The following is a 19,661-nucleotide window of genomic DNA, read 5'->3' as shown; positions in this document are numbered from 1 at the left end:
TCCTTTGTGGGGCTCGAGAGCCTGGTTGCTGATGGGGCTGAGAGGGGAGGAGGGGTCAGGGATGGGCTGCCTTGGGTCAGGAGAAAAGCTGCAGTCAGAGGCTGGCTCATCTGCTGCTGCCAGGGCCCTTGGAGTGGGATCTGAGCAGGGCTCCCAGAAATCTTCCTGTGACGCAGGGTGGCAGAGGCTTTGCTGTCTGTCCCCTCCCCCCCACTTGACTTTGCCCCCTGCAGGCAGTAGTAGAGTGGTTAAGAACCTGGGGTCAAGTCCTAGTACCACTACTATGTACGAGCTGTGTGTCCTTCAATAAGCTCATTGACCTCTCTGAACCTCAGCCTCCTCATCATTAAAAAGGCCTGTTGGCAGGCTTAAATTAGAATACCAGAGTGAGGGGCACCTGGGTTGCTCAGTTGGTTGAGTGTCCAGCTCAGGTCATGGTCTCAGGGTCATGAGATCGAGCCCCACCTTGGGCTCTGTACTCAGCACAAGGTCTGCTTGAGGACTCTCTCTCCCTCTCCTTCTGCCCATCTCTGCTCATATGGGTGTGCTTGTTCACCCTCTCACCCCGCCTCTGTAAAATAAATAAATCTTTAAGAAAAAAAATAAGAATACCAGAGTGCTTGGAGTAGTGCCTGCCACCCAGCATGGGCTTGATATTTATTCTAGTATTATATGTCTTCTCCCCTGTGTTGGCTGACATACCCTCCGGGGGTGTATTTTCTGAAGTAAAATGCCAAATGTAGGTTCTGTCCTGAAAGTAACAACTCTGGGTTTTAGATGAGATGTTCCTGTCTCTTCCCTGCCTTCCTGCCAGTAGCGTTTCTTAGTCAGTTAGCAGATCAGTTCGGAATGTACTGTTATGTGCAGGCACTGTGCTAGCCAGGTCAAGGCCTTTGGTTAGTAAAAATATTAATTACCATTTAATGAATATCTTCTGAATGCTGGGCACTGGTTCCAGGAACTTTTCTTATGTTTCCCCACTTAATAGAAATTCTTACTCCTTTTTGTAGTTGGGCAGTGTTCCCAATGTCACATGGTCACTGAGTCACAGGATTGGAACCCAAAACTGGGCTCTATTATCTCTTTTCACCTGATCCTGAGTATTTAGCCATCACCCCAGGTCCTTCCTTTTTTTTTTTTTTTTTTAAAAGATTTTATTTATTCATTTGAGAGAGAGAGAGAGAGAGAGACAGCCAGCGTGAGAGGGAACACAAGCAGGGGGAGTGGGAGAGGAAGAGGCAGGCTCCCAGTGGAAGAGCCTGATGTGGGACTCAATCCCAGAACGCCGGGATCACGCCCTGAGCCGAAGGCAGACGCCTAACGACTGAGCCACCCAGGCACCCCCAGATCCTTCCTCTTCTTTATCAGAACTCTGATTTTGTACCCAACTGAAACACCTGACTGCTGCTCCCTTGCAACGAGAGGTGGCCATGTGACTTAGTTCTGGCCGGTGAGCCAAAAGTGGAAATGTACCAGGTGGGACTTGTTGGGAAATTACTGTTTTCCTGATCAAAAGGGCCAGAGGCAGCTGACACGCTGTTTTTGCTCCCCTTCCCTGCCTTGCTGCCTGGAATGTGGTTAGAAGTGGGGAGGAGGAGGCACTGTTTGTAACTACGAGAACAGAAGCTACCCCCTGGCAGAGCCGGAAGACAGAATGAGTCTGGGACATGGACCTCCCACCTGTCTGTCTCCAGACCTCTGGTGTGGAGAAGCCCCACTGTTTTTTGGGGTTTCTGTCAGATGCAGTGGTTCGCTGACACACAGCCCAGATGCTTGCTGGGCAGCACCAGCTGTCTGTCTCCACACTGGCCAAGAAGGGAGCGTGTTGTGACTGAAGGAAATGAAGGGCGGGCTCAGGCCTTGTGGGGCCTCCCCTGGTTTTGGGGAGGATTCTTCTTGGCCCCAGGAAGAGACTGCTGGGGGGTCTGACAGCAGATGCTGGGGACAGAGCCGACGTACTGAGCAGAGCCTGACCCCCATGTCGGGGGTGGCTGAGGACTGTCTACTGGGGCTTCCCGGGATGGGCGAGGGGGGGCCGCTCCCCCGCCTGCTCCATCTCACTGGCTGCCAGCACCTGACAAAGGTCAGTATTGTGCTCCTGCCAGAAGGAGCTGGAGTCCTGTGTGTTCAGTGGAAAAATAATCCCTGGTCCTGGTTGACCATGGAAGTGTCCGTAAATATTTGGTCGGGGTAGGAGGCTGGGAGACAAGGGGCAGATTCAGGGAGCTGGTGGGCTGGGCAGGCTTTGGGTGAGGGTGGGTGGCAGTGGCTTCCTCAGAGTTGAGGAGAAACAAGCAGGCCCTGCTGCTCCTGACCTGTGGTAAGGCCACCTGACTGCCCAGGGAGGTGATTTATGGGCAGGCTGTCAGACCACCTGTTAGCTCACACTGGCCCCACAGCAGAATTTGGGCCCTTTGGCCTTCCTCGTTTCTCTGTGGCAACATGCTTCTCTGAGAGCCCTGGAAGCCAAGCCCTCACAAGAGAACATGGCTGCATTGTCTCGGAGGAGCAGGAAGCCTTGACCGGACTTGGCAGCTGGACCCTCGCTGGTGAGGAAAGCTGTTCTGGGGGTGTCCCCAACCCCCTGCTCTGGGTACATCTGCCCTGTCCTTCAGCATCTGCTGACAAACCCCCAGGGTCTCTTTCCTGGCACCACCCTTTCCAAATGCTGGACATTTGAGTGGCAGGAGCCTGTTGCCTCCATTTCAGGCCTTCTCCCCTCCCTGCCACATTCAGCTCCAGGTTGCAGCACCATCTGCTCTGAGCTCGCCCAAGAAGCCCTCAGTGATGATAGCTGTGTCCTTCCCTGCATGCAGGACAAAGACCCTGCCAGCCTGAGGTCACCGCAGCCCCTCCGCCTCAGCTGCTGGCTTGTCTGGATCGAGGTTTCCACCCCGGGCTGCATACCACCCCAGGGAGCGTCCAGAGATTCCGATTTCTGAGCACCCTCCAGAGATTCCACTGTAATTGCTGTAGAGTGGGGCCCCTGTTTTCCAGAAGCTCTCTAGATGACTTGAAGGTTTATGTGTTAAAATGCGGAGTCTGATACAGTAAGGCCTGGGGTGGGCCTGAGCTTTTATGTGTTTCTAACCGGCTCCCAGGGGATGCTGCTTCTCTGGCCCCCGTGGCATAGGTCTACACCATTATCCCCTACAGGATGGGACCAGTGCCCAGGGCAGTCTGAAAGCGCAATGGGTAGGAGTTGACATGTTTAGGCCCTTGGCTCTTCAGAGTAGTTCCCTGTGGTCCAGCCTTGGGGTCTGAGGAGCAGACATTGCCAGGGACATGCTGCAGGATTGTGGGAGCCTTCTGAGCGTGGGAGAAGGCCGGGGATCTTGGCGTCTCTCTCCCTCTTCAGGAGCAGAAGGACGGTTGTCTCCCTCCCTGAGTGATGGGGATGAGAAGGGTGACCCTCACTCTGTTCTCAGGGGATCCTGCAAGAATGTGGGCATTGCTCTTAGGCATTGCAGGTATGTCTGTGTGGACAGGCCATGGGTTATGACAAGGGCTTCTTTCTAAAAGTCCCTTCTGAACCCCCCCTTTGGGGACCAGGTGACATATAACCTAGTCAAAACCAACTGTTGTTTTTTTTTGATTTAATTAAAAACTTAAAAAATTAGAAACCAAACCTTGCCTGCGTCAGATCTAGTACCTGTGGCCTTGCAGCGGGGGCGATAATTTACTTATCAGGGTCACAGGGGCGTGCGGAGGCTGAGGAATGAACCCCAAAGAGCGGCCCTCTGGGAGGGGGTCTGGGCTGGGCTTCTCTCCAGGCTAGCAGGAATGGAAAGGGGGGAGATGGGGAAGGTGGTGAACTGTCGCTGGAGGGCACTGTGACCCTAATGCCTCTCCTTTGGGGGGACTATGATGACACGAGTGGGCGGGGGGGGGGGGGTAGGGAATTGTCCCCAAATAGCTCAGCCTAATACTGGACTTTCCTCTTTAAGGCAAGTCCTCACCACCGACAGAAGGGAGCTGACACCATGGTGCACTCGGGAGACTTCCTCCTCAGGCTTCTCAGAGCCCCTCCACACTTCCCTTGCTCTCTCCTCCATCTACTTCCCAAATGAAAAAGCTCTGCTCCTAAGAGAAGAGGTCCCCAGGGACCCCAGAACCCCTCAGTCATGGACAGCTCAGGTGCCATGCCCCTTCCTTAGGGCCTGTGCTGGTAACAACTCTGCATGAAACCACTCAGGCAGGGGCTGGGTCAGCCTGGGAATAGGGGTGAAGCCAAGTGGGCAGGAAGAGAGTGTGCCCCAGGGGTGGGGAGAGGGCAAGGCACAACTGGCTGGGTGGGGCAGGGAGGAGCGCCCTTCAGTGGGGTTCAGCGGCCCCATAGAAGAAGGGGTAGTAGAGGGAGCAGGGGTAGGAGAACATGAATTTGACCGCAAACTTCATCTCCTTATTCTTCTTGTCCCAGCGGTAGACGGCCATAAGCAGCAGCTGTCCGTCCACCTTGCGGCCCATGACCAGGAAGCTGCCGGCCAGGCTGTCTAGCTGTGGACAGGGGCAGCTGGCACCGTTCTTCATGTGCAGCACCAGCCTCTTGGTGTCCTTACGCTTCAGGGGGCCTGGCTTGAGTAGCTTCTTCTTTTTCTGGGCTCCAATCAGCTTCCGGTCTCCATTCTCTATCTTGATCTCCTTGATGCGCATTTTAACCACTGTGTGTGTGCGGAGGGGTAGACAGAGGAACAGTGTGAGACTGGGCAGGTTTGCTCAGGATGCTGGTGGGCCCCCAGTTGCTGCCTGTGCCTAAAGTTCTGAGCCTGGGCCTTGGGGAGGTGGACTTCGTGATTCCTGGGGTTGCTTCCAAATGGGATTTCTGGCTCTCTGTGTGTGTGTGTGTGTGTGTGTGTGTGTGTGTGTGTGTGTGTAGCAGTGGTGGGGTGGACTGGTAAATGTTTGACAGCTGGCCCTGGGGAGGGGTCTTGCTCTGTGGCACGTGCTGGTTTCTGTGGGGTAAAAGCCCCCCCCCCCCATGGCCCACCGCTTCATGGGGCACTGGACTGAAGCATGTACACAACCAGCTCTTGCTGCTGTGAACACACCCTGTAGTCTCCGTGAGACGTAGTACAGGTGGCAGTGTGATGTTTGGTGCTGTGTGTTTTATGTATGAGAGTATGTCTGTGGTGTCTGGAGTGTGGGGATGGGGGAGGTGCTTGAAGGCCAGATGGTGGTCGGGGTGACCGTCCAGGGCACATGAGGTGGCTGTAGAGAACCTAATACATTTGGGGGTTGGGAGTCTGGAGCTTGGGGGGGTCACTTAGGCTAGTCTCCCCGTTCTCAGGCCTTTGGACCCCCATCTCTGGGAGCAACCAGGGAGATGCCAGAGAATGACTGTTCACCCAGGGAAGGAAATTGTAAAATCTCTTTCTTTCAGTCTCTCTCTTTTTCCCCTTACCTACTCTCTTTTTCTCTCTTGGAGACGCGCGTGCGCGTGCACACACACACACCTTGCAATAGGAGTATTCTCTTTCCAGACAGACTAACAACATAAAAGACTGAAGTAAGGATTTCATTGCTATCTCTTTTTTACAGACAGGGAGGCTAAGACACAAAACAGCCACCAGCTTGGCAAAGGCCACATGCCGGGTCGTGTGGTCCTGACTAGACTTGGCTCACTGTCTCAGGAATGGAGAGGCGCCAGGATGAAGGCGTGGGACAAGTGACCGCAGCTCCCCTGGCCAGAGGTGCATCGGGCACCATGCAGAGGTGCCCAGGGGCGAGGGTGCTGCACTTCCATCCTGGGGCCCGGCTCTTTCCCTGATGCCCCCATCCATCTCCAGGCTTAGCTTGCTTCTCCCAAAGAGAATCCAACCCTGGAGGCCCTTTGGTGGGCAGATGCCTACGGAGGGCTGCAGGAGCCTTGGCCAGGGGTGGTTTTGGGGCTCATGGACATGACCTTGAGGGGCTTCTGAAGCCCCTGGGATGACCTACAAAATGAGGCGCATTTCTTTGGCCACATGGTTCATGGGTATGATCAGATTCTAAAAGGGACCCATGATGCAAAAACTGTTAGTATTCACTATGATGGTTGTGGACATGGCTATTTGTGTGTGTGTGTGTGTGTGTGTGTGTGTGTAGAGGAGTTGGGCAGTGGCCACATGGGCTCCACACTCACCGAAGTCGCTGGAACACATCTGCTCCATGAGGCCGTCGGCACTGTGCTCCATCTCACACTGGGCACAGATCTTGGTCACTGAAGAGAGAAGCAGGGGTGGGGTGGAGGGAGGCTGATGAGGGATCAGAGTCCAAAAAGCCGCTCCAGAGTACAGGCCTACCGCACCGAGGAGCCACCTCCCCCTGCCCAGCCTCCACTCTTAGCAGGAAATGGGATGATGGTAACGGTGCTCGCTGAGTAGTTGTGAGGGTCAAAAGAGACAGGGTTGCACGGGGACAAAATCGCCCCAGTGGGTACATTGCTCCATGACCCTGGCAGCTGCCACCATTGATGTGCACTGTCTTCTTCTAAACTTTGTTTCATTTAATCCTTAGCCTATGAAGTAGGTATTATTCCTATTAAAGAAAAGAAAGCTGAGGCCCAGAGTAGCTACCCAAGTCGGCAGCACTATTGCAAACTGAGCTTAGAACTCAGGATTTGTGACTCCCAGGCTGGAGCTGGGATGGGGGTATCTGCAGGGTCTACCTAGGAACACGGTTCGGGCAAGTGGAGAAACAAGCGACACTGGCCAGGCAGGGACTGCAGTAAACTGAGGAGCATTACCCTCTAAGGTGAGCAGCTTAGCATTGCCAGAACTTTTGATTTTCCAAGAGAAGCCCAAACTCTTAATTTTTATATGAGATAGTCTCAGTTTTATTATTGGCCACACAAACCCTTCAGGCTGCCTCTGGTTCTCAGGCCCACACGGCACCTGCTCTCTGTCCCATGTCTCTGCCTCCAGGTGGGGCGCCCCATCATAGGGGATAGCAGGCTTCAGAGAGGGCAGGGCCTGGTGGGATTCCGAGCCTGAGCCCAGGACTTCCCTGCCTCCCAGGCTGTTAATACATGGCTTCCAAGAAAACCAGAAAAGGAGCCGGGATCCCGGCTAGGGACTGCACTGTCTCTGCTTGAGCTGGCTCTCCCCTGCTTCCTGGTCCCATTTCCAACCCAAGAACAGGGGTGTTTCCTGTCTCTCAACACTCCCCAGTCACAGGACCCCTACCCAACTGTGACTCTCAGGAGGGACATGGGGGTGTAGGACCAAGGGCTGTGTGGATGAAGTTAGCCCTTGGGGGGGGGGGGTAGGGTGTGTGGAGTCCAGTTGCTTTTTCGGAGTCTGGTCAATAGGAAAATGGGAAAGCAGTGCTGCCCCTTGGGGGAGTCCCAGCATCAGGGGCTCCTTAGACTCGAATTAACTGCCCAAAGCCCTTCTGCTCAGTGCCACTGCTTATCTTCCTGTCCGGTGCCCAGCCCAGGCGTACTCTGTTGGCAAGATGGGGGGCGCACAGTGAAGGGAGGCTGAGACCAGGGAGGAACTAGGGGTAATGGGACTTGGGGTGGGCGGGAAGTGGCACTTAGTATCTCACAGGTTGTTGGAACCTGAGCTCACTTTCTGTATTATTTATGGAAAAACTGAGGCTCGAAGTTAAGCAACTCCCGAAGACTCCTTGTTAGTATAGCCTGGCAATCTGCTCTCTCTTCTGCACTGAGCTTTACCCCATGGTCTCCCAACCTGAGGGATTAGGGAAGGTAGTGGGAGAATTTAGGGTTCCCAGGTACAGAAAATGGTGTGTGTGTGTGTGTTTGGGGGCAGGGACCATAGCCCGGGAGTGCACTTAGCCCACAGTTTTTCCCTATATCCCTTCTGTCAGCCCTTCTCCCCTCTTGAGGTCCCAACATGGGTGGTGGTGATGCTTATTTTGGTGCCGTGGAGTCCAGAGCTGTGGAGGAGGTGAACGGGCCTGGTCATTGCTTAGCGACCCTGTGCATTCTTGGGCTGAGAGAGGCTGTAAGACATTTATGGGGACGCCCCGGGATGGGGGGACAGCATTGGGGCTACCCAGGGATTCCAGCGTCTTCGGAAGGTGAGCGCTGCGAGGGACGCCAGGGGCGTCTTCAGGAAAGGAGTGGGAATGGAGAGAGCCAGTGAGCATGTCCAGAGCTGCGGGGAGGCACTACTCTGGGAGTCCGAGAAGGCTGGGAGGCTAGGGGTGGGGGGAGGCGAGCAATTCCCGGAGCATGCAGGGTTGAGCGAAGGCGGAGTGCGTGTGTGCGTGTGTGTGTGTGTGTGTGTGTGTGTGTGTGTGTGTGTAAGGGGTGGCACCTCCGGGGGGCTCCCGGGCGCCCGGGGCCGTCGGAGCGCGCGGGGGCGGCGGCGGCGGCGCTACCTGGAGGCGCGGTGGCAGGCAGGTGTCCGAACTGCACAGTGATGCAGAGGTCGTTGTCCAGGGGGAACTTGTGACAGTGCAGCATCTCGGGCCAGGGGAAGCCGTAGGCCTCCATGAGCGGCGCGCAGCCAGCGCGCACGGCCTCGCAGAGCGAGCGACACGGGTAGATGGGCCGGTCGAGGCAGACGGGCGCGAAGAGAGAGCAGAGGAAGACCTGCGTGTCCGAGTGGCAGCGTTTGGCCAGCAGCGGCAGCCAGCTGCTCGCCTGCTGCTTCACCTCGGCCAGGCTCTCGTGCTCCAGCAGGTTGGGCAGCCGCATGCGCTTGTAGCCCACGGTGTGGCAGAGCGGAAGGTCGGCGGGGATGTCGAGGCACTGCGGCGGCTTGGAGTACGAGCGCCCGTGCAGCGGCTCCGCCTGCCAGCCGTAGTAGTCGTACTCCTGCGCGCGGGCCGGCGCCCCGTGCAGCGCCCCGAGCAGCAGCGCCAGCGCGGCCGCCCGCGCGCCCCCCGCCGCCGCCCGCATGGTGCGCGGCGTTCTCAGCTGCCTCGGAGTGCGTCCGCCGCCCCGTCGCTGCCCTGCAGCCGCCGCCACCGCCGAGGTGGCCCGAGTGGTGGCAGCCTTCGCTCCGCTCCCCGGCGCACCGAGTGATCCTGGCACCTCCCACCTCGGGGCTCCGGCCCCGGCCTCGCCGCGCGCCCCAGCCAATCTCCGGCCGCCCGGCCCCCCCCCCGGGCCCAGGCGTGGAGGCGAGGTGGAGCCCCCTCGGCCCCTCCCGCCGGTTCCCGCGCGTCCCGCCCCGTGCGGGCTTGTGCGCGCCTCTCCCCCGCACCGGCTCCCCTGGCTCCCCTGCCTCCGCGCCGGGCTGGCCTTGCGAGGCTCCCGGGGGCTCCCTCACCTCCCTGGGCATTTCCTCCACGATCGCGTTCTCCATCCTTCCTCCTTATCTCCCTCCGCCACAGCCTCTCCTGTTCCTTTTCTCACTCACTTCACTTGCTTATCTGCCCGTCTCGGCCTTTCCCCCTCCGCTCTGCTTTCTCTTCCCTGACACCTCGGTTCTCCCTCCTGGTAGAAGGCTCCTGGCTGCCTACACCCTCCTGTTCCAGGACGGCAGTTCTTCACCGGGCCATTCTCAAGCATGTGTTTGAGCTCGTGCCTGGTCCGGGCACTGTGCTGCTTGCTTTTGGGGAATCAGAGATGGATCTGACCCAGGACCCCCCACCTCCAGGGACACCGTAGCCTAGTGGGGGCTAAGGTAATCATAACTGCCATTCAGTGAGCTCTAAGTGCCGTAGACACTGCACAGCACTTCACAGCCTTATCGCCGGCTATTTCTATTGATAGCTAATACTTCTTGGATACTTACTGTGTCTGTTCTAAGCACATTGCATAAGTTACCCCATTTAATTCTCACAGTAATGCTATAATAAGGCGAGTGGGTACTGTTATTATCTTCACTTTACAGATAAATGTACCCAGGCAGAGAGAAGTTAAGTGAGGATAGGGGCCAGGACTTGACCCCCGGTGGTCTGGTTCCAGAGTTCAGAACCCGGGTATACCCGGGAGGTCTGGATTCTGAGTCTGCAGGCTGGCTGGCTTTGGGGCCCTTCCAGTGAAGTAACTGGCCCTCAGTCACATAGCTAATGGGTGAGGGAGCCAGGATTTGAATCCAGGTTTGGGCTCCAAAGGCCACGACTTAACTACTTTGCCCTGAGATAAATTCCAACCCAGGCCAGGAAAGGCTGTGGGAGGAGGAAGGAATTGAGGGTGCCCAGGGAGGCATCAGAGAGGAGGTATTCAGGAACCCCATGTTTGTGGTCTTTTCCTTCTGTCTGGGCCCTGCCTTCTGTTGGCTTTCCTGTGGGAGGAGATTTGGAGAAATGCTTGAGGGTGGGGAAGCTGCTTCTTGAGAGCCTGGCCTGAGACCTGACCTCCCCAGACTGTGGGGGGGAGGTCTGCTGGGAAGGTGTCTTGCAGGAGGGCGTGGGGCACTCTGGGGCCTGTCTCTGCCCTTGCCCTCCCCTCCACTTCTGGTCTTACACCTCCTACCCTCTACCCTACTGAATGTTTCCAAGGCTCCTGTCTTCCCCTGGATGTGTCCTTGCAGGGATCGTGGAGAGAGGTGAGGGACCACTCCTCTTCATATTCAGCAGATACACATGAAGCACCTCCTGTGTGCAAGGTGTGAGGTGTGCTGTACACACCACAGGTAGGGATCCAGAAATGCAGACGGCATAGTCTCTGCTTTGTCTGATCTAGTGTGAGAAAAAGACAAAAGGCAGGGCAGAGGACACAGAAGGACATTCAGCAGACAGAGCCCAGGGTGGGTTCAGGCGAAAGAGCATGAAGAGGTTCTGTGGATGAGCCCCAGAAGGGAAAGGACCACTCCCTGTTGGCCCAGGCAGCGGAATGTAGTAATGGTGCAAGAGCCTGGACTTTGTAGACAAAAAGAGCCAGGTTGAAGTCCAAGTGCATATTCGCTGAGTGACCTTGGGCAAGTACTTAGCCATTCTGACCGTCCATTTTCTTGTTTATAAAGTGGAACACTCTCAACAGTTACGGTGAGGGGCAAACAAAATGATGCGTGGAGAGAAAGCCTCCAGCACAGTGCCAGCACGCAGTAGGCACCTAGGAATGGAAGGTCTCTAAGGGATGTGTGCCTTAGGGTGGAAATGTGCTGTGTGTTCTGCAGGCTCCCTTGGATACCTTGGCCCTGGCTCTGGTTGGGACCCTGAGCAGTAATTCTGTCCCCTGTGCTCCAGCTTACCCTTATCCCCGCTTCAGGCTTGGCAGGGCTTCTGTGCCTTCAGGGGGGCAGTGTGGTCTTGGGCACTAGCAGGGCGTGTTGGCACACCCCAGGTGATGTGCAAGGTGCAGGCTCCCTAGGCAGCTGGTCGGCCTCTGCTGGTCTTGGCGGCCCAGTGCCTGGCCTGGACAGCAGGAGGCGTTCTTCCTGCTGCTGGTTATGTAAGAGCCGCACGTGGGAAGAGCCAGGTGAGTCGTACCTGGCAGCTCCAGAGTCTCCTAAGGGTAGAGGCGCCTGGCTGGAAGCCGCCTGGAAGAGGAGGATGGGCCATCTTTACCTGACAGCTCTGCCTTGGGGACTCCCGAGGCTCCGTGACACGGTGAGATGAAGGAGGGAAGGCCTTCACAGGAATGCAGCCCAGGTGGGGGCTGTGCCATGGGGCAGTCATTCAGGAAGATCTCCCACTGCGGCCCGGTCAGTGGGTGACCTTGGCGCTGTGGCCCGAGCGGGAGGAGGCTGCACTCTGATGTGTTGCCTCTTCCTGAAGAGGCTGTTCCAGACCTAGGCGGCTGTGTGGAACCCCTGGCAAGGTGGGCATCTGTCCATCCTGGAGCTTCTGCGGTCTGTCCAGGTGCACATTGCCCCCAGCTGTTGGAAGGGACCGTTTGTTTAAAAAAAAAAAAGTGTATTTGTGGTTTGTTGTGAGCAAAGTTCTACCTAGATACCTCTTAGATCAATCTTGCTAATTACGTTATCAAATCCTACATTTTTCTGCCTTTCTATCGCCTGCTTTAGTGATTCTCCTAGTGTAGTCAGGGTTCTCCTGAGGGTCCCCGAGTCCTTTTCAGGGAGTCTCCAAGGTCAAAATTATATGCAGTTCAAAGATCCACTCTGAGTACAGATAGATCAGTGGATGGTAAGGTAACAGAGTAAGAGAAGTTTACGGGTACGGATTCAGTCCTACACTACAAGCATCATTTAAGGAACGGCCGCGAGGCAATTTTTAATACTATCGAAGAGGAATATCTATAGTGTCTGAAAAGGCTGTTAAAATAGTCTCTGTCGCAGCTACAGTTCTGTGTGAGGCCACATTTTCTTCATACACTGCGACCAAAACAACCTGTAGCGGCAGACTGAGTGCAGAAGGAGGCATGAAAATCTGAGTCTGTTAAGCCAGATGTGAAAGAGATTTGCAAAAATTAAGACAATGCTACTCTTTTCACTATTTTTTTTGTTTTGTGAAATATAGTTATTTTTCACAGAATTTGTTATTTATGTTCACACACACTGGGTCTATTTTTGTTACTTTAAATAAGTTAATAAATGGAATGTTGCTCAGTTTTAATTTTAAACATGGTAAATGTTAGTAGGTGTAAAAGCATGTGAAGAAAAGGTCTTTAATCTAAAAGCCTCAATCATTTTTAAGAGTGTAAAGGGTTCCTGAGACCAGAAAGTTTAAGAACTGCTGGTTTATTTACTCTGTTCATTTCATTTCTTCTCTCTCTCTCTTTTTTTTATAGTAATCCCTATACCCAGTGTGGGGCTGGAACTCACAACTCCGAGATCAAGAGTTGCACGCTCTACCGACTGAGCCAGCCAGGTGCCCCTATTCTATTCGTTTCTGATAGAGGTGTATAAAATCTACGTTGATTGTGGGTTTACTATTTTTTCCTTTTTTTTTTTTTTTGCATCAGTTTTGCTTTATATACTCTGAAGCCATGTTGTTATGATCATAAAGGTTCATGACCATTATATATTCTGGTTGGACTATAATTTCTACCTGTATGAAATAGCCTTCTTCATTCGTTTTAATGCTTTGGTCTCAGGAATAATCATTCCATGAATGAACGTTTAACTAGAGCCTGCTCTGGGCCAGACATCCACATGAGACAGTCTTGGTTCCTGTCCACGTGGAGAACAGGGACACACGAAGGCACTGTAGCGTGGCAGGAAGAGTCTGGGCTTTGTGTCAGATTGACCGGTGGTGAATTCTGGCCACTTGCTAGTTGTGTGTCTTTGGACCTATGTCTCTTGAAATTGAACCTTAATTTCTTCGTGTGTAGAATGAGGTGAAGAACATTTATTTACTGCGTGTTAGTGAAGGCTTACTGAGGCAAGGGAAGAGAGGAGCACCCGGCAGGGTGCCTGCATATGGGAGCGCTGTGATTAGTGCTATAATGGAACCACGAGTGGGAGATCCGCCCCATTCATGCCTCCTTTCAGGCATGCCCGGGAGAGGCAGTGCATGGCAGTGGGGAGTGTACCAAGCTTGGACTCAGAAGATCTCAGTTGTGTGTTTTCAACTTAGTAGCAAGTCCCCCCCACACCCTGAGTGTCGGTTTCCTCATCTGTGAGATGGGGAGGACGACCTCTGCCTCACATTCTCCATGGGGCCATCTTGAGGATCAAATGAAATAATGAAGAGTTAGGAGGTTGAGATGATGATGGAGGTGAGGCCGACTTTGTTGCTGGCCCAAGGTGGGGCATCTTCTGTCCCAGCCTGTGAGCAAGGTCTGCCAGCACAGGCATGGCTGCCTCCCGGGAGGGCTGGGATGCCCAAGGTGATGAGACCGAATCTTGTCCTTATTTCAGAGTCTTCGGGAGTTATCTGCCTTTTACGATCTCAGTGTTCCCTGCTGGGATACCCGTCTTCATCGCACTGGCTCCTGAGTGCTTAGCAAAAAGCCCAGCCTGAGTGGCCTGTGTAATTAAGAGAACTCTTAGAGCTAGCAGGGCCCCATTGCTATTGTCCTCCAGCGTCTCCCATCCCCAACCATTGTCTTTAAGAGGAAACTAGAACTTGGCCTTCCTCTCAGTACAGTCCTTTTACTACCACATCGCTTTCCATCATTTAGTTTTGTTGTTGATTATAAAGTCAGCATCTGTCCCAGAGGTCCCCAGCTCCGCATAGCCTTCCTGCTGCACAGCCTGTGCTCTGGGAAGCCGTTCAGGGGGTCCTGCTTAGGATCTCTGGGTGCACTGGTAGCCGTGGGGTCCTGCTCGTAGAGGGGCTGGAGCTGGGCTCACTGTCATTGAATCAAGTGGCCAGGGAGGCAAGTCGCAGTCCTCCCTTCTATGACCCTGGACACTGGCAGGCACACTGGTTGTCCTGGATCTCACGGGAAAGCAGAGGCCAAGCTTGTCTTGGACCGGGGCATGTCTAGTGCTAAGAATGCCTGTCTGAAGTGCAACAGGAAGGATCCGGGTGGGCACTGCTGGTATTCTCTGGCCAGGGCTGGGGATGAAGACAAGGCTTTTTGCCCTGGGTCCCCAGCACACCTGGGACCCCCAGGGTCTGGCTGGTCGGCGACCCTGGCTAGAAGTACATCAGAGAGGCAGCCAAATGTTTGGGCTGGGACAGAGAACTCTGAAGTGAGACTGGATTCTAATTGCAGCAATGCTCCTTGACCTTGGGCAGGTTATTGAACCTCTCTGTGCTTCAGCTTTCTCATCTGTAAAATGAGGATAATCACGGTAATTCCTTTGAGGATTATTTAGAGGATTAGCGTTCATTTAACAATTGCTTACAGCAGTGCAGACGGGAGGGGCTATCTATATAGTTGCTAGTTAATACTATTGAGTACTGGCGTGACAAAGGTCTTTAGAGACTGTCACCAAATTCTCCTCACTCCTAAATTTCTCTTAAAATCCACCTGTGCTCTCCCTCCTCCCCACTTGTCCTTCCTCACTGCTCAGGGCTGCTCTCTGGTCTCATTGTTTTCCACTCTGCAGGAGGGAACTGGTCACTTCACACTGCTGATCTGCTAGCCTCTCCCTTCAGCTCGGGGCCCTCAGTTGCTCCGATTGCTTTTCGCCTCAAGTTCTTCCCAAGACTTCGGAAGGCCAGGCCTCCTTGCTGGCCTGGCTTGTAGAACCTGAACTCCCCTTTGTGGCCTCCTCATACTGGTCATCATAGTGCATCCCTGTGGACAAAGAGCTCCACAAGGGCAAGAGCTCTGTTTCTCTTGCTCCTAGCACACTGCCAGACACATAGTAGGTGCTCAATAAATGTTGTATGAGTGAATGACTGAATGGACAGATGACTACTTGGGGGGAGGAAGTATCAGAAGAAAGGGGTCTTTGGAGCCAGCCAGGCTCAGGCTGGAGCCAGCTTCCTCTAACCTTTTTCAGTCTCTGTTGGAATTCTTGGGAGGCCCAAAGAAGGTCAGGAAGGTTATAGGGTGACTGTGAGGAGAGGTGGGGAACAAGTCGAGTCCAGTTGAGGAGTACTTCATGCTTGCTGAGGGATTGGGGGTGATGGACGAGCCCCCTATGCTCATGTTGACTTCCATCCGTCCCTCTTTCCCTCTCCTCTCTCCAACATGTGTTTAGGGCATCCGAGGTGCCGGCATTATGCTCTGTGCTTTCCTTTAATGATCCCAATAGCACTGTGAGGCAGGTATTATTACCCCCCATTTAATATGAGAAACCTGAGACCCAGAGAGGTTCAGTAACTTACCGATAATCACACAGGCACGAACCAGAGCCAGAACTTAAAGCGGGGACTTCCTTCTATGGCTTGTGGATTCCATCCAGCATATGAGAAGTGGCTAGGGGTTCCATCCTATTGAGCCCTGACCCCAACTGTCTTGCGGAAGAGGAGGGCCCTAGGGCCAGAGACTCCTATGGGACTCAAGTGACTGGGCTGCCAGCAGGTTTGACCCTGGTTGGCCAGGCCACTGCCCTTAGGGAGCTCAAGATCTAGAGGGACAGCTACGCAATGCCCAAATAGACGAGTAGTTTATAATCACAACTAGAGTGACTTCCTGGTTAGCAGGAAGAGCGGGGCCCCAAAGCCTCATCTTTGTGGAAAGGAGAATGAGCACTGGACGCAGAGTCAAAGGCACCTAGTGTTAGGCTCTGCCTCCAGCACTTGTGGGCTGTGGGAACTCGGGTCAGACTCAGCTCCTTGTGCTTTAGTTTCCCCGTCTGTGAAACAGGCGCTTTCTGCTGTAGACTTGTGGGTAAGATGAAATGGGAAATACCTGCAGATGCTTAGAAGTGCGGCGTAAGTGTTAGAGAGTTTTGTGTAGTCACGGGGTGGGGGCAGCTTGCGCACCCTCCCAGCCCCCGCTACGCTGTCTGGGCCCTCAGGACCCCAGATTTTTAAGCTGTTTCCGTTGAAAGCTATTCGCTATTCCGGTGGTTCCTGACCACCCGGGTCTGTGAAGGCACTAATAAAGGTTCATAAACTCTTCTCCATGTTTCCCCAAATCAACACAGAACGGTTCATTTGCCCGTAAATAAAACAACACATTTCTTTGCTTTTGGTTGGAATTACATGCTCTCACGATGGAACTCCTTCTCTCATGCTGAACAGGAGTCGATTGGCAGTCCGTGCATCTTTGATTAATTTAAAAAACAGAGGCTGGGTGAGGGAAGTGAGTGGCCTGGCAAGGGGAACTGTAGGTCAGAGAGGCCCCAGGGGCTTTTGTGCTCAGGGTCTAGGGGAGGAAGTCAGGAAGTCTCCAGGAGGTGCTGGAGGCAGGAAACCCAGGGCAGAAGTGGTAGGGGTGGGGGCCAGCTGTTGGGGGAACCCTGGGCAAACAATGGCCTCATTAAGGAGAGGGTGCTGGTGGGGAGGAGCCCAGCAGGGCCAGTGAATCTCCAATCCTCTACCCTAGCCAATGGAACAATTGTCCTCTGCTGGGAGAGAGCTGGGGCCTGGGCCTGGGAACTGCTAGGCGCTTGCCCTGAGGGCCATCGAGGTGGTCCCAGCCTCTTTGCCTAGATTCAGAATGGCTTTTCTGTGCTCAGTGCTGAGGGTTCAGGCCAAAGTAGGGTCTATCTGGTCCTCGTTCTTCCAGCTGGCGGGTCAGGGTATCGGTGTTCCTACAAGGCTCTCTGCAAAGGGGCCCCTACTTGCCTCCTGCCCACTTCTGGGAAACTGAGGCCCTGGTGAGGTTGGTCGGAGGCTCAACCCACTATTTGTGGCTTTCCCGTTCTCCACTCGCCTGCTGTGCTGTGGCCTTGGGCTGGTTGCTTGACTTCTCAGGTCTCAGTTGTTTCACCTATAAAGCTGGGGAGCATTGGGCTTGAAGTCCTTCCCAGCTGCACAGATAGCCCACCCCACCCTGCCTGGGTTTGGTCATCATGGAGACTGGGGCTGACAACTGGCATTTAGTGGCAGGGGCCAGGGATGCCTAGCTCTTGCAGCCCCCAGCCCAGCCTTGAATGACCAAGAGCTGTCCTGTCCCAAAGGCCGAGAGAGACCCTGTTGAGAAGCACTCATAAACCAGTGCTTTTCACCATTGGTGTTTTTAAAGTAAGGCGATCCTGTTTTCAAGTGATGTGGCTTTTGGGAACTCAGCAAATAAAACAGATGAGAGGGGGCAGGTGTGGTTAGGGCTGGGGCCCAGCCTGGGGCCCTACCCATGGGGCATTCCCATACCCCGCAGGGGCCTTGTCCAGCTTGAACTCTCTCCAGGCCTCCTGCCGCTGGCTGGGCCTGATTCGGCTGCTCTGGGCGTTCTGATGGGTGGGCATCTCTTCTCATCCCTGCGCTGTGCCCGTGGTCATGCCTCACCTCTGCATATGCCCCACGGGGGTTTCGGTTTTATTTTATTGTTACAGGTAAGGCGGGCAGGTGAGGTTTGGGGTTAACTTCGTATGGCTGTGGATTGTGCTGGCCTTCTTGGCCTCCCTGCTCTGGGCTGGCTGATTTGGGCCATCATAGGGCACACCCCATAGCCAGGTGGGGAGAGAGGTTCCCACATTTGCAGTCTGAAGCTGGTTAAAATACACATTCGGATTGCTGTTGGGTCACCTGCAGATTCTAGTTCAACACATGTCACCCCAGGTGGTTCTGAGGCCGTGGCCTGGGGACCAGGATGAGAAACGCTGGCCTCCGAGGGAGACCTTGCCTGCTCCCCTCTTTCACCTCTCCCCCTGCTGGTTGCAGCCACTCTCCAAGGCTCATGGGCCTCCTTGAGGCCGAAATGAAAAAAAAAAAAACCTCTCCGTTCTGGAAGCTCCGCACAGCCCGCCTCCTCTGCCTGGGGGTGCCCTTGGGTGGGTTCTTGTCGGTCTCACCTTCTCTAGCACCCAGCTCAGGGCTCTGCGGGTACACCTCCCACGCTGTGCGGGAGTCCTTTATCATCTCATTTAAACCTCTCAACAATGCCAGCAGGCAGATGTTCTTATCACCGCTGTTTACAGATGAGAAATCAGAGGTGATGGAGGAACTTGCCTGAGGTCACACAGCTGGGAATCTTCCAGATGGATGGGATGCCACCACACGCATTCGCGCACAGACGTGGCAGCCAGCCTGTCCCTCCGTCTGGGATTTCATAATCCCCCTTCACTGAGTCTGACTTGGTGCTTTATTAGTATTACTATCAGCAGGACTGGGTCTGAAGACTTCCCAGAGGTTTGCGCTTACCAGGAGGTCCTCATGAGGACAGTAGTTGAACGCTGCTGCGGTCCCAGCGGGGATAATTCACCTTTACCCGGTGTAGGAGTGGCATCTGTTATCTTGCTTCATCCTTACAGCGACTGAGGGAGGCATGTGCAATCAGTCCCCATTTTACTGATGAGGAAACTGAGGCTTGGAGAGCTGAGTGACTTAGCCTGGGTCACCCAGACACTACAGTGACGGAGCTGGAAGCCAGAGAGCTCTGACTCCCCCTACATTCTGTGCTTTCTGCTGCCCCACGGATCTGGATTGTGCTAAGGTCAGGAACACTTCTAGGCCTTTTTAGCCTGAGATGTGCCCCTCCCCGGCATCCCCCGCCCCAAGGACTCCGAAGACAGCTCAGGGTCCACTAGAGACAGAGGTCTGCCCTCTTGACCAAGTTCTGTGGCCAGGCAGCTTGGGGTCAGGGAAAGGTGCATTCTTTCCCTCCAGTCACATTACCCAGCCTCTGGCTTCCTGGAATTTTTGTGAAAATTCCAAATCACTTGGCAATAAGTCAGTCCTCTTCCCCACAGTTTTTGCAAACAGGAACCAAATACCCTTCATCTTCCAGACTGCACACTTTCACACCCTTTCCCATTTGAGACTGGTGCCAGGGCCCCTTCAGGAGAAAGCAGATTGGAGAGGAAACCTAGTCTGATATGTGAGCGGGAAGTCCAGATGGCCAGGGACTTGAGTCATCACTTCCTGGGCCCAGCTCTGAGGGAGGCAGAGAGGCCCTCAGACCTGATGCCCAAAGACCCTAGAGCAAGTCCTTGTCCCGTCACTTCCTATGCAAACTTGGGCTGGCACATCCCCATCTCTTAAAGGAAAATAATGATGCCGTCCTGGTGACAGGGTCAGAGAAGGTAATGTATGTGACGAGGTCTTATCACTATTATTATTTGATTACTTGAAGATCAAGTTTTTTTTTTTTAAGATTTTATTTATTTATTTATTTGAGTGAGAGAGAGAGAACAAGAGAGAGCATGAGTAGGGAGGAACAGAGGGAGAAGGACAAGCAAGCAGACTTCCTGCTGAGCAGGGAGCCCGACACGGAGCTCGATCCCAGGACCCTGAAATCATGACCTGAGCCCAAGGCAAGACACTTAACGGACTGAACCACCTAGGCACCCCTAAGATCAAGTTTGTTTAAAAACCTGCAGTGGTGGAAATGTGTTCTATCTGTGCTCTCC

General features: G+C 54.2%; 2 protein-coding genes across 2 annotated transcripts in view; one reads left to right on the top strand and one right to left on the bottom strand.

The window, feature by feature from the left end:
* The window catches only part of ZFYVE27 (zinc finger FYVE-type containing 27), a 35,939-nt gene extending 23,229 nt beyond the window's left edge, over positions 1–12,710 (top strand). The window contains exon 10 of the mRNA XM_057308410.1: positions 12,593–12,710. Coding sequence (XP_057164393.1) covers positions 12,593–12,663 — 71 coding nt within the window. The 3' untranslated portion in view covers positions 12,664–12,710. The remainder of the gene's footprint in view (positions 1–12,592) is intronic.
* On the bottom strand, positions 1,104–8,973 carry SFRP5 (secreted frizzled related protein 5). Its single transcript, XM_026493815.4, has 3 exons — positions 8,329–8,973; positions 6,122–6,199; positions 1,104–4,661 (listed from the first exon to the last, which is right to left on the bottom strand). Exons 1-3 carry the CDS (start codon positions 8,849–8,851, stop codon positions 4,315–4,317), a joined length of 948 nt encoding a protein of 315 aa, XP_026349600.1. The 5' UTR covers positions 8,852–8,973; the 3' UTR covers positions 1,104–4,314.
* Positions 12,711–19,661: the final 6,951 nt, after the last annotated feature.

Source organism: Ursus arctos, unplaced genomic scaffold (assembly GCF_023065955.2).
Source record: "Ursus arctos isolate Adak ecotype North America unplaced genomic scaffold, UrsArc2.0 scaffold_7, whole genome shotgun sequence".
Lineage (NCBI taxonomy): Eukaryota > Metazoa > Chordata > Mammalia > Carnivora > Ursidae > Ursus > Ursus arctos.
This window is presented reverse-complemented; position numbering and strand designations above follow the sequence as displayed.